Genomic DNA, 14,422 nt, shown 5'->3' with positions numbered 1-14,422 from the left:
GGGGTTCCCCAGGACAGATTTTGGAATCACTGACACACATGTACTGTAGATGCCTAGAGGCTGTGTTCCAGTGAGGGAGAGTGAATTCACCAAACTCAACACTTGCACAATAGAGCTCACCAACAGTTTTCAAAGTGCTTATTAATTTTTTAGCAGTGTTTAAAGTGCCTGCTGAATGCTGATTCTGCCAGCCAGCTCCTGGCACTAATGTTATTGGCTGTAAATTATTCAGATGGCAGAGCTGGGCACTGGGGCCCTGATACTCAAAAGTAAATGCAAGCACTAGAGGTCATTAGCACCCGCACTGACCTGCGTAGAATGTTCAGAGACTCAGAGTGTGGGAACAAATGAGCATGCAGACGAACAATGCAAATAGCATGCTAATGTAGTCAAGCTCACATTAATGAGGTCATTTTGTATTCCTTCCCAATGCTCAGAAAAGAGCACCCAAAAAAAACTTCCTTACCACTGCAAAATATAATGCCAGGTCAGAACAAGGGTTAGGGTGTTGCAAGAGAGGATTTCTCATGATTATCATGCTTCTCTCATACAGCTATGTTAATGAATGTTAATGAAGAGTTAACTAACTATTGAGGTAGCATCCTGGTTACCTACAACACGCTAAGCCACTAAAAAAGCAGAGAGGTCAGAAGGCTCAAAGAAAACATACTTCACAGATTGGTATCTAAGAAAGAAAGTGGCAGCGAGCTGAAGTACACCTGGTCTCGTCAGTAGGAATTGTTTACGTCATTTTTGAGTATCTCTGACTACATCTGGAAAAATGTGGACTTTAAGACCCCAAAAGATCTTATTTCTATTCTTAAAGAACAATTCCATGAGCCAGCTTTTGTCTGCTGCTAATGCCACAGAAGCAACCAAAGTTGCAGCTGTAGCCATCTCTGTATCTGAGAGTTCCGAAACAGCTGAGACATCCAAAGGAACTTCATTTTGCTCCAAATTATTCCATCTCTCCACGTTAGATGTTCTTACTGTACACCGCCTTGAGTGAATTCCTTCAAAAAGGCGGTAAATAAATCCTAATAAATAAATTATTCTTTCTGCAAAATCTTCTGGTTTCATTGCTTTTGGAAGCAGAAGGAAGCCTGTGCAAGCCCTGGTCACGAGAAACAGCAGAACTAATTGAAAAACACACATTAGTGTCTGCTTCCCTGTGTGTAAACATAAGTATCCAAGCTTTAAAAAAAAATTAAAACTCTTATATTTAGGCCACAGAAAAAAGACATCAATGTGTACCGAGAGACTGAGCCGAGCCCGGGGCAGGGCCACTGCCCCCCCCCCCCACCAAGATCGTCGCCACTGCTGCCCCCCCCCCCCCCACCATGATCATTGCCGCTGCCACCCCCGGATCACTGCCGCTGCTGCAACTGCAATGTAAATACCTTGACTGGCAGGGATCCCGAGGCCCCTCCAGCAGAAGAGATCTTCCTCCAGCACTGCTCTTCACTCTGCCGATTGCCTGCCCCTGCGGCTGCTTTTTCACCCAGTGCATGCTTGGTTTCAAAACCGAGCATGTGCAGCCTGAGAGGAAAAGCAGTTGCTTAGCAAGCAATGGGCAGAGTGAAGAGCAGCGCTGTAGGACAACCTGCAATGTCTGCTCCTCTGGGTCCTACCCAGCCTCCAAGGGGGGCCTGGCACCAGAGTTTTCTCTCTTCTGCTCCTGTTGGGATGTGATCACCTGGGTCCCATCAGGAGCAGGAGAGAGAGAGACCCCGGCGCCAGGCCACCCCAATCTCGGTGGCCCTGTCAGTGTGTGCTTCACATTTGGGTTTTACTGGGTGCATGTGAACAGGAGCTGAGCTTACCATGGAACTTTTCTGCGCATGTGCCAAGCACAATCCTCCCTCTGAACTCCCTAATGATCAATGCTATGAGTGCAACTATATTTGCATCTCATTAGCATTGAGCACTAGGGCACTGTTCTTCTGCACTGTTCTGGCGGTAGTTTTACAGCACTATTCAATACAGCACCGAAGTTTTGAGCATCAGGGTCTGAGTTTTGAGCATCAGGGTCTGAGTCAATAAAAGCTCCTCTCACAGACACATAAAATGCTTTCTGTGTGTGCTGATGAATTTTTCAGAACAATGAAAATTATATTGTTTCATCACACAAATGCCTAGGTTCAGTGGTATTCAGAAGTAATAAGATGATAAGACGCTGTTAAGATGTAAACAACCAAGTAAGTGATAGGAGAGGAGAGAAGATTAAATGATTAGAAAAGGAAAGGGGATAGGATTTGATATACTGCCTTTCTATGGTTACAAAGTGGTTTACATATTATATACAGGTACATATTTTGTACCTGGGGCAGTGGAGGGTTAAGTGTCCTGCCCAGAATCACAAGGAACTGTAGTAGGAATCAAACCCAGTTCCCTTGGTTCTAAAGTCACTGCACTGGGGAAGAGTAGGGCGGAGCATGTGAGATAAAGAAAACAGTCAAGGTAACTCAGCTGCAGGACAATGAAACTCATTTCACAGTGATAGGTTTGATCCCCACATTGGATGGTGTGTTTTTGATTAACATAGAGGGAATCAAAAGAGGCTTGGACAAATTCCTGGAGAAAAACAATTATTAGCCAGGTAGATTTGGAAAAGTCATCATTTATCACTGGAAAAAGTCATCATTTATCACTGGAAATAATTTGATCTTCCTTTTGATTCTGCCAGGTACTTGTGACCCAGACTAGCCACTATGAGAGACAGGGTGCTGGGCTCAATGGACCTTGCTCTGATTTTGCATGGCTTTTGTTATGAAAGCAGAGACTTGAGAAAGGGGATAGATCAGTGGTAGACTGACTATTCAGACAACCGGGTAGTGCCCGAGGACCCAGTGCAGTTGGGGGGGGGGCAGTACCTCCTCCCCACATGTCTGGCATGCCTCCTCTCTCACCTCTCCCTTCCCCCATTTACCTCAAAAGTCCCTTTCTCCGTACAGGGCCCCAGTTGTTTGCCACTGACCAGAACCTTCTCTCTGCCATGACCCACCCCTTTCTGACACAACTTCCTGCTTCTGCACAGGTGGGCTGGGGCAGAGAGGTTCCAGTCAGTAGCGGACAACCAAGTCTCTGTACAGAGAAGGGACTTTTGAGGTAAATATGAGGGGAGAGAGGCAGATCAGGAACAGAGAGGAGAGAGAGGGAAATGTTGAACTTGGGAGGTAGGAGAGATGTTGGACCTGTGAAAGGGTGGGAGGGAGAAGATGGTGGTGCTGCAGAGAGGGGGCCGACATAATGCGAGGGGAGGGAGGAAGAATGAGGAGAGAGATGTTACATCGGGGAGGGGAGAAAGATGTTGGATCTGGGGAGGGGGAGAAATGTGGGACCCAGGAGCAGGGGGCAGGACCCTCTTATTGCCTTAGGGCCCAGATCCCTGAAAATCCACCCATGGGATAAATAGATGAAAGAAAGGAGGAGGGCATGGAGGGTGGATAAATGGGAATGAGAAGAATGCATACATATGTTTCCCTATGTCCAAGAATGCGCCATATCCAGAAGCAGCAGAACATCTTTTTGGTTGGCAGAAGGCAAAAGAAACCTCAGTGCCCCCACCCAAGCTCTCTATAGGTCAATAATTTGGTTGGACTACAGTACTGGTGGCACACCATATTTGATGCTGATGGTTATGTCCTGAGACCTATAGTATCTTCTCTTTCATGTAAATAGGTCCTTAGTACTTCAGTAAGACATTTTTTAATCTACTTTGTGTGTGTTGGGGGAGGGGGGTGATGGGCTCCATGAGTCTCCCTTCCTTGCATCTAACCTGTGGGTGATGATTTGATATAAATAAATAGTATTTATCTCTCCAGTGGTAATGTTACAAGAAATGATGTAATTCAAGGCAAGTTATATTCAGGTACAGTGGGTCTATTTCCTGTCCCCAGAGAACGCACTTACTAAGTTTGTACCTGGAGGGTTAAGTCACTTGTCTAAGACTACAAGGAGTGGTGAGGTTTGAACTCTGGACTTTCTGGTCCATAGCCTGCTGTTCTAACTATTAAGCTTCTCCTTTAAGTCTTATAGGGAGCTATATGAAAAAGTATCAGACCAAGGTGTGCTGTCTTATACAGATATGGGTCCAAAGATACAGGAAATGGTGTGTAGTATCTAGTTTGATGTAGACTGTTTGATACAGCATGAAGGGTCAATTAGTGTAGTACCTAAATATGCAATAACTGGTAGCTATTATAAAGCAAGTCCCTGCAGCAGCTAAACCAAAGTGTAGACACATGCAGACTGCTACACTAAATGTTGTGTGCATTTAGTAGGCACACACATTGCCAGTCAGTGATATACAGAGCTCCTCTGCTCTATGAGCAAGTTCAGGGAGAGAATTACCATGGTTTAAGCCCAGCTTCCTTAGTATTCTGGGATATATACAAATTACCTGGAAATGTTTCTGCTGTCCAGTTTATATCACTGTGAGATTGACACTACAGTCCACTACAGTGATGACCTGTGATATAACACAGTGCAGTGTATTACCAAGTCACACTGTGTTATAGAGTTTTTGTGGGGATATTATTCAGTATACTTCAGAATGATGATGTGTAATATGCCATCCTATATTTTCTGAATACTTTTATATTTACTTGCAGCCCTAGTGTCCAGAGAGAATGTGCAATTATGCAATAGCCCTCCAATCATCAAAGTTTTAATGGTAGTGCTGATGCTTATTGGCAAAATTAATATAATTCATAATCTATGAATGGTAAAATCATGAGTCAAAATTACCTGAAGCAGTCAAGCTAAAGTATGTGTCTCCCCCTCCCCCCCCCCCCCCCCCCCCCCCCCAAGCCTTGTTTGCTCTGTTCCATTTTCTGGTGATATTCCTACCCACTGCCATTAGAGGGCAATATTGAGAAGGGAAAACAAGGCTTTATGCAGCTCCAGCACAGGTCTGTGTCCTTATTAGTAAAGTGTCTTTCTGTCTTGTTAGTGGCAGGATGTCCATCTGTCCCCGCATTTACTAATAGGCATTGCAAGCTGTGTGTGCTGTACATAGTAACAGGGAGGTCCATCTGCTCAATGGTTAGAAATAAAACACCTGTCCCTAGCTTACAAAAGGGGGCTCTCTAGTTGATTCTTTGTCTGTAAAATCTCCATCTGTCCTGCAACTACTACTGTTCTAGAGGTACACAAAGCATCTGTCCCATACACTTTGAAACAGGGTTAGTTCTACAGGAAACTGGGCTTGCTTCCTTCTCTATAAATTCAACAGAGAGCTTTATGTTTCTGGAACATGGCAAATGCATTTGCAGTGTCTGTCTACTCCTCTTCAGACTAGCCTTAAACCAATAGATTATATAGCTAAGGGAAATTTAGGGGAAAGAGGCACAAAGTCCATGGAGAGAAGGTCTCAAGCACTTCCTGTGTCAGACGCAAGGACTGTTCCTTAACAAGTTCAATGGGACAAACAAACCTGCAGAATGCCTGACACACATGTGGATTCCTATAGGCTGTGGCTGCAGCATAGTGATCCCACAGCTCAGAAGAAAATGACACACTCAGGCACCATGTTTCACACTGGGGGGTGGGGCTTGCACCCATTTTATTGGTAAAATGAATATGATGCCTGAGGTACACTGGAGCTTTTCCTCTTAAAGAACTTCCACTGGACTTTAATGGTGAGCATCCAGTCGTTGCCATACATACTCTTACAGGTGGCTGAGCGCACATGCGCCTCGGGGAAATGGCAGTGGCAGAGTCCTAGGAATGGGGGTGCTCTCCGTGAGCAGCTTGTCATTCATTTGCCAGCTTTCTGTGCCTTTTGTGCTGACTTGGTCACCTTGCCAGCTCCACCACTTTTCTTCTCCACATTCTTGATGACACCAACAGCCACAGTCTGCCTCATGTCCCTCACGGCGAAGCGGCCTGCATAGAGAGAAAGAAGGACCAGAGTCAGGAGGGACACTGTGCAACAGGTACCCCCACCTTCATCTCAGACTTAGCTGCCATGCCCATGTGTGCTGATGAGGGAGGCAAGTAATCCTGCCAACAATTCTATGGCCCAATGGTAGGAACCAAGTCCTGCAGCATTTATACTAGTGTATAAAGCAAAGATACTGACTTGGAAAAACAATGATCTCTGTGGCTAATGACAATTGGCTGATGTCTGATACTATTTGTGGGTGAGCTTATCATATTCTTGAGGCCCTGGAATGGCATTTTTCCCTTACATAACATGGAGGAGCAGCCCTTGCTGTAGTCTGCAAAGAAGGTTCACCTGCTTTCTGTCACAGTGAAGCCACCCGGCAGACATTTTCAGATAATGGCAAAGGGGAGTTGAAAACAAAGTAAAGACTTCAGTGTGAGAAAAAGCAGGGTGGAGAAGAATATGACAACTATGTATTGGTATCCAAGATTATGCCAATGACATAAGAAGCTGTCAGAACCAGGGGGCACAGGTTAAAACAAATCACTTCAATTCACGTAGACACCCTGTAATTTCATACAGTACCTATTTTAGGGCATAGATGCCCAAGTGCCTACGATAACCCTCAGTAGTGCACAAATTCTCTTGCACAAATTTATACTTGCTGCTAAGAAAGTGTAACTGTGTGCATGTACTCGTGAAGGGCATTCTATAATGGGGCACTTAAATTTAGGCACCTAGAAGGTGCCTATTCTGTAAAGGAGAGTAGATGCCTGTTTTCCTTTACAGAATGCTAGTGTAGCCAAGTTTATACATACCTGTGTGTTTAGGTGTGAGCACTTATGCCACCCATAGAGGTGGAGTAGATGCTGCTGCCTAGACTATGAATATACACATGCAACCTAATATTCTATAAGTTAAGTGTGTAAGCATGCACCCTGCCCATGCTCACCTGCACAGTATACACATACCTACAGAATAACATGTATTCAGATTGTCGTTTATGTGCAAATAAGTTCAATTATGTGCATAAATGACTAGAATACTAGCATTTAAATGCCTACTTGCACACACAGCGCCATATGTAATTACCCCCAATGTGTGTACATGCAAATATTATGAAATACATATATGTGCACATCATAACTCCACCCTGACCCCTCCCAAGCTACACTCCTGGGAATGAATATCTCATAAAAGTAGGCATAATTATGCTATGCACCTGCTTTGTGTGTTTGTATATACCTGTGTGCACATTTAGAACAGCCCTTGTCCATGTGTAAAACACAATTTACACATGGAAAATGAGAGAGGCATTTAAAATACATTTTACATATTCTTAACGGATAACAAAATCAATTCACATTGGACTATTTGAAGATCAGAAGTAACAGCGGGGGTCTAAAACCCCTTGGAACCATAAATTCACCACTTATGTGACTGTAAATACTGACTCAAGTATCACATCCTGTGATCTCCATCCACTGTCTGGACCGAAGGAGTGTCCTGTCATTTAGTGACTGGTGGAAAGAGGGATCCAAGAAATTGGGCAGATAATGGGAAGGGGCAGCAACATCATTATTGGGTTCAGAAGTCTTTCTAAGGTCTCAGAATAGTCTAATGAAGGTCCTCGTCAGGCCATACCCTGTCTGCATCACTGTTATGAGACAAGCTTATTGAAACCATTTTCAACACTAGAGATTTGTGAATTATTAAGCTTTAAACAGCTGTGAAAGAAACTGTGTGAAATTATATTTGTTTCACATAGAAATAATTTCAAGCATGAAAACTATTCATTTTCTCAGCTAAATGTGTTACTACTTCTTGTGTGAGTTAGCGGACAATAATGATTCACATTAATCACCCTGGACATCTCTGCATGGAATATGGTCCCAGGCTCCTTTGGTCTTAATGTAGTAGGACAGTGTCAGCCCGCCTGGGGCTCAAAGCTGCTACAGAGTAAATGTATGAAGGATTTCTCACCGAGAGGTGGGTACTGAGAGAAGCTTTCCACACACATGGGTTTTCCAGGTATCATTTCCACAATGGCGGCATCTCCGGATTTCAAAGACTTGGGATTGTCCTCCAGTTTCTTGCCAGATCGCCGGTCAATCTTTTCCTTCAGTTCAGCAAACTTACAGGCGATGTGAGCAGTATGGCAATCAATGACTGGGGAATAACCAGCACTAATCTGGCCAGGATGGTTCAGGATAATGACCTGCAAAAGAAGGGTTTGTTATTCAACAGCAGGCCAAAAAGCCATCACTGTGATCCAGGGGGAAGCATCTTAGAGGTTCCATTTCTTCTTCCTTACTGTCATTGCATGGATCCTAGAGGGTTTTTTTTTAAGAGACTAAGATGGAAGAAGCAGTGCAAAGGCCAGGTGAGATGAGAACAGTGGTCCTAGAAATACTGGAATGGATACTTGCCCAGACCAGGTTTCTGAGGACCCCTTCTACACCAACAACCCTTCAATCTTAAACCTGCACATTTTGAATTAAGACAAATACTTACAAGAGGAAAAAGCTGTGCTGAATGCAGCCATGCAGTGAACCTGGGGTCAATAACTATGTAATAAAATAGGAAATAACTCACATTATTCAAAGCAGGTCCAGCAATATTACAATAAATATAGTAGACACAACATGATCATAAGAAACATAAGTAATTCCGAGTTCAGTTGTTCCATTCCCAGTGTCTGCCAGGGTTCTGAATGCTATGAAGACATTTACAGCTTGAGAGGAATGGACAGCAGGGAAGAAAGGCAGTGACATTTATTATACAGTGGTGACATCTAGTGGCTGCAATTAGGACTCATGGAATGTCAGTACACTTGATAAGTTGAGAGAGGCACAAAATATGGGAAAATCCTGGCTAGCTGGGGTTAGAGGGTCATGATTCCAGACCTCAGTCTTGGCTATAATCAAAACTGCTGGGTCAAAAAAAAAAAGAAAGCAAGAAAGAAAAAGAAAAGTGAAACCAATCTGGGGTTGACAGTATCCCTGGATTGATGTGTCTATTGTGCAAATACTTCTTTAATACATCATATTGCTGGCTATATGGGGGGGGGGGGGGGGGGGGGGGGGGGGGGGGGGGGGGGGACCATACTCTCACCATACGGGCAGCACTTTAACTTGGGCTGCCTGGTTCATGGAACTCTGCTGCAGTATCTAAGCTAATCATATCACTGGACTGTGGGGTACCACAGGAATCCATGCTGTCTCACATTTTATTTAATATCTACCTGGACACAAAATCCTACATCTATGCTGATGATGTGCAACTACTCATACCCACTGAACCAGATCTACCCACAGCTCTGAGTAAACTGACTGCCTGCCTAACTGCAACTCAGAAATGGGCAAACAGCAACAAACGTTTGCCTGAACCCAAATAAAACAGAGATTCTTTGGATACTAAACACAAGTGGACAAATACCTGACTTCAAAATACCTTTTGGGAAGTATGAACTCCCCCTAAAATCACATGTTAGGAATCTTGGGATACTGCTAGACTCATCACTCACTCTGCTCCCACAAATCCAAACAACCTTCAAAAGTTGTCTCAATCACCTACAGCAGCTACAAAATCTCTCTCCATATATTGAAAAGATGACTCTGACCGAAGTGGCCCATGCCATAATAACATTATGACTAGACTACTGTAATGCCTTATATACTGGCCAAACCAAAAAATGTTTCTATCAGCTCCAACTAATTCAGAAGGCTGCAAGTGGCATGAGCACATCACACATTTCCTGCAAAAACTACATTGGCTACCAGTACCTTACAGGGCTAAATTTAAAACTCTATGTTTGATTTTCAAGGTCATCAGACAAAATGGGCCAGAGTACTTAAAGAATAAGTTAGCCCTTTACACACCTTTAACACTTTAGATCATACGATTTCTTTTGATGAGGGTACAGATAGGGATGATCCTTGAGAGGACCATATTCAAGGATCATCACTATCTGTACCCTGGTCAAAAGAAATTGTATGATGTGATACCCACCAGCGAACCTTCTCAGGACTAGCCCCCATGCTCTGTAATTTACTCCCAGAGGGGCTACATATAACTTGAGACTACCTCTACTTCAGGAAGCAGGTGAAAACCGGACTCTTCTCCCAAGCCTTTAATACAAAGGGTGATTGTCTGACTATACACTCATTCTGCACCTGGACAAGCTTGCTACATACAATGCAACTTAGATCAGTTCCTTATCTCTTGCTTAACTATACAAGGAATGTGCCTTGAGTTTAGCTAACCATCAAATTATCCCAACTGACTCTGAACCATGCATCTTGCTCCCATCATATATCTGCTCTTGGTCCCTCAGCTATATGGTAAACCATATTGAAGAAAATCTTCAGCATCATATCTATGTTAGTTGAATGTTCTAATGCATGCTTATTAGGTGTATCATTAGTATTATGCTAACATTGTATTATATCTCTGGTATTTGAATTCCAGTGCTGTTAAATGCGTATATTTTTGATACTGCTTCACAGTAGTTCTATTATTAGGTTTCAATTTAATGTTTTCAAGTTCACCTCATTTATTGTATTTATGTTTATTCTTGGTTATTTTATAACTGTTACGCTGTTAACAAAATTGTTTTATGTTAAACTGTACCTACTGTACACCACCTTGGGTGAATCTCTTCATAAAGGCAGTTAATAAATCCCAATAAATAAATCACATCGGGTTCAGTGGCTTCTCAAAATATGGAAGACCATCTAAGGGGGACGTTATCAATATGGGATACCGTTATGTCATGTTATTTTACTATAAACCCCAGTTATTAGTAAGTAGGTCTAACTGTACAAGAAAACAGAGTTGACTGAGCTACGAAAGGAATAAGCTAAAAATCCAAAATCTGTCCCCAACATCAGAGACGATTCAAATACCCAAGAGGAGACAGTGGGTTATGATATGATAAGGTCTGTGACACAGACAGGATCTCCCCTCACAAATGGTACCATCCAGAAAGTGATAATGTTCTACAAAGAAGAGGAATAGCCTAGTGGTTAAAGCAGCAGGCTGCAACCAAGGAAAGTTGGGTTCAAATCCCACTTTTCCCCCAGACATTCCTTGAGAAAGCTAGGAGTAAAAGTTAATGTTAACTTCCATTCCTTAAACCTAAGGAAGAGCAAAACATAGACTTTTTTTAGAAAGCTGGACCAGGGTCATTGAAGTGGGGGGGGGGGGGGGGGGGGGGGGAGGCAGAAGGGACAAGGTTCCCCAGGCCCAGCCTCTAAAGGTGGCCCAGTGTTGGAAAGGCTTCCAGTGGCAGCAGGCAGGCAACACACAGGCAGAAGGTGGCTGGATTCATCTCTTGCTCTTATATGCCGGTCCCAGGTTATAACACATTAACTCTGCTCTGCCAACACAAGTTCTTCTTCCTGCCTTGTCCCACCTTCTCCTTTGTGAAGTACTTCCTGTTTCCGCATAAGTGGGAGGAGATGCAGCAGAAAGAAGGACCTGTGGCGGCAGAGCAGAATATGTGAGAACCTGAGTCCTGGCACACAGGAGCAGGAGAGAAACTGAGGGAGCAGATCAAGGAGGGTTAATAATAGAAGATGGCATAAGGCTATCTGGCCCATTATGTGGGCTGAAGCCAGTAGGCGGAGCTTGTAGCTCTATCAATTTCATTGTTTTGGGTGTACCAAGATGGAAGTGACTGCACTGGGGAGAATAAAAGCCTCCTTGGATGGCGTGGATGGAGACTGACTTCAGTCTTATGACATCATGCTGTCTCCTGTTATCAAACCTCCTTGGAAAAGACACAGTGATGGTCAAATTGGGGAAGGGGCAACGGGGGGGGGGGGGGGGGGGGGGGCGCTTAAGATTCTTGCCTTAGGCCCTGCCCCATCTCTCGGCAACCCTGAGCTGGACTACATTTTCCAGAAGACAGTAGAGCTGTAGTTGGAAGGAGCATGTGCCTGAGGAACATGGGGGAGGGCTAATTAGTTAGCAAGCTCCCTGATGCTTGATTACTAACACGTCTCATGGTATGAGAGGAATTTAAAAGAGGTTTGTGTCCACACAGCATAACATACAGAGAAAGGAGGAAGGGTTTCCCTAAAACAGTGGGTGGTTAGTCACTTTAGCAAGGTTCCTTTCTTGCTTGTTTTCTTAGATTTAGGCAGAGGTAGCCTGGGGAGTTGCTTGGTTCCAGAATAAGTAGCTGGAAGCCTGGAGAAGGAAAAGAAGAGTTCAGCCTCTAGGTCAGGGGTTTTCAACACAATTCTTGGGACACACTCAGTTTGTCAGGTTTTGAGGCTACCCACAATGAGATAGATTTCCATATGATGGAGGCAGTGCATACAAATTTAGCTCATTTATATTCATTGTGGATATCTTGAAAACGAGACTGCTCCATCACAGCGTGTCCCAATGACTGGGTTGAGAACCTCTGCTCTACAGGCAGCCATGTCAGCTGCTTAAGGAACCTGAGGTATTTAAAAGCCCTTTGGTGGAAGGCTGAATGCCCATCTGGGGTGAAAGAGATATGCAGTAAGATACACAGTGAGACTGCTTCATAGGGAGTTTATGGTTCTAGTTTGGGGGATTTACCCTCTTATTCAGAATACTGGAAAGGAGAGATAAGAGATGTAGAAGAAAGCAGTTCAGAAATATGTAGCAGAGGGGCTTAATAAAGAAGTTGTTAAAACTGGAAAGTACGGGAAGAAGGAAGACTGCAGTTTCAGTGCAGAGACCCTGTATTAAGACACTGCTGTGTGTGAGCTTGGTGTGTCAGAAAACCTGAGCTGGAATCCATGCTGTCTGAATGTAATAGAGAAGGGTTATTTCTAAGCTAAGGCAGCTTTGTTGGACCTTTCTGCTGCTTTTGATCTTATTGATAACTCACTTTTACTTTCTCGATTAGCTGATGCGTAACTGATCTGGTTCTATTTTTTTTCATATCGCTCTTTCTCAGTACACACCAATGCTAGTTCTTCCAAAATTTTACTCTCTCACTTGTGGTGTTCCCCAGGGCTCAATATTGTCTCCAATACTCTTCAATATTTTCATTGGTCCACTTGCAATGCTTATCCAGGAATTCAGCATTCAGTTTTTCTTCTAGGCAGATGATATTTTACTATGGTTCCTGTGACAAAACAGTGGGTTTTTAAGCCTGAAAAACTACCTTAATTAATTCTTGAAATGTATTTCTCCTATTGGCAAGCAGATGGTGTTTCCTTCCTTTACAGCTGTTACAGAGTAATGATTGTTTTTTTCTTTAGTCTGGCACAGATAGGAAGGAAGATGCAGTATACTTTGAAAACTTGTTGTTCTGGGCTCTGATTGGCTCAGGAGTTCAAATTCATCTAGGATGTACTGGCTTTTGCCCCAGTCTTAACCAGGGAGAAAAGAGAGAAATATCTCTTCGCTGAGGCCCTGTGAACAGGTTTATTTGATAACCTGTGAGCAGCTATATGTTCTGAACTACACAGGTACTATTTAGATACTAAACAAATGTTTAGATAATTGATCCATATCCAGTTACTTGTTGCTGGTTGCACCTTTTCTGTTCATTGTTCTAATTTTTTCATGACGATAAACATTTTTAATTTATTGTCTCTGCTTGTCTGGACTGATGAAGAATCCTGGTGGTTTGTGTGTTGGGTCTGTGGGTGCTTTCTAGGAACTGTGGGACCACTGGGAGTGTGGCCCCAGTAACCTAGGAATCACTGGGGATAATATGAGAGTGGGAGACTTGCTCAGAGACAGTTGGGACCCAGTCAATGGGCGGAGGATGCTAGTGTAGAGCACAAGCAGCAGGTGCAGGCAGACCTGAGCTGTATTGGGAATAGACCCTCTAAGCGGCTGTGGGGTAGCCCCAGGCAGGTGGCTAGGCATTTTGTGACAGTTCCCTACTTCCCCTCTTAATATTGATCTTGATCCTCTTCACTGTTGTTTATTTTCTCTGGCCTCCTGGCTATCATCTAACAAACTTGTTCTAAACCCTGATAAAACTACAACTTGTTGTGTTTCGTGCACACTTCTACCTCCAAGACTGGTCCCAGTTCAGTTTGGGCATCCTATCCAGGTATTTGGTTTGATAATCAACTGCCGTTTACAAGACAAATTTCTGAAGTTACCAACTCCTGTTTTGTCACCCTCCGTACTCTCCGTTTCCTTCAAAATTTGTTGGATTTTCAAACCTTACATTCAGCATGTCATTCTTTTTCTTATTTCTAATCTAGACTACTGTAACTCTGTATATGTTGGTATTCCCAGTTCCCAATTAAGTTGATTACAAACAATCTAAAACACTGCAATTGCAGAAAATCAGACCATATTACTCTACTACTCATTCATTTGCATTGGTTACCTATTTCTTACCGGATTCTATTTAAAATTCTTATTTTGACCCATAAAGCTTTCCATTTGGGCCAGCTGTCATACTAAACTTCTTTACTATTCTGTACACTCCATCTCACCAATTAAATTCTCTTGATTCTAATTGCTTAGTTCTCCCTAATCCCAGATCTGCTTATCCGAAATCCACTCGTCATATTGTATTTT

At 43.4% G+C, this 14,422-nt stretch overlaps 1 protein-coding gene across 1 annotated transcript in view; it reads right to left on the bottom strand.

Moving 5' to 3' along the window:
• Nucleotides 1-5,534: 5,534 nt before the first annotated feature.
• EEF1A2 (eukaryotic translation elongation factor 1 alpha 2) overlaps nucleotides 5,535-14,422 on the bottom strand; it is a 30,520-nt gene continuing 21,632 nt past the window's right edge. The window contains exons 7-8 of the mRNA XM_030212085.1: nucleotides 7,874-8,108; nucleotides 5,535-5,889 (exon numbers count right to left, since the gene is read on the bottom strand). Of these exons, the coding sequence (XP_030067945.1) occupies nucleotides 5,762-5,889; nucleotides 7,874-8,108 (363 nt within the window). The 3' untranslated portion in view covers nucleotides 5,535-5,761. The remainder of the gene's footprint in view (nucleotides 5,890-7,873; nucleotides 8,109-14,422) is intronic.

Source organism: Microcaecilia unicolor, chromosome 8 (assembly GCF_901765095.1).
Source record: "Microcaecilia unicolor chromosome 8, aMicUni1.1, whole genome shotgun sequence".
Classification (NCBI taxonomy): Eukaryota; Metazoa; Chordata; class Amphibia; order Gymnophiona; family Siphonopidae; genus Microcaecilia; species Microcaecilia unicolor.
The sequence above is the reverse complement of the archived record's forward strand: the minus strand, read 5'-3'. Positions and strand labels throughout refer to the sequence as shown.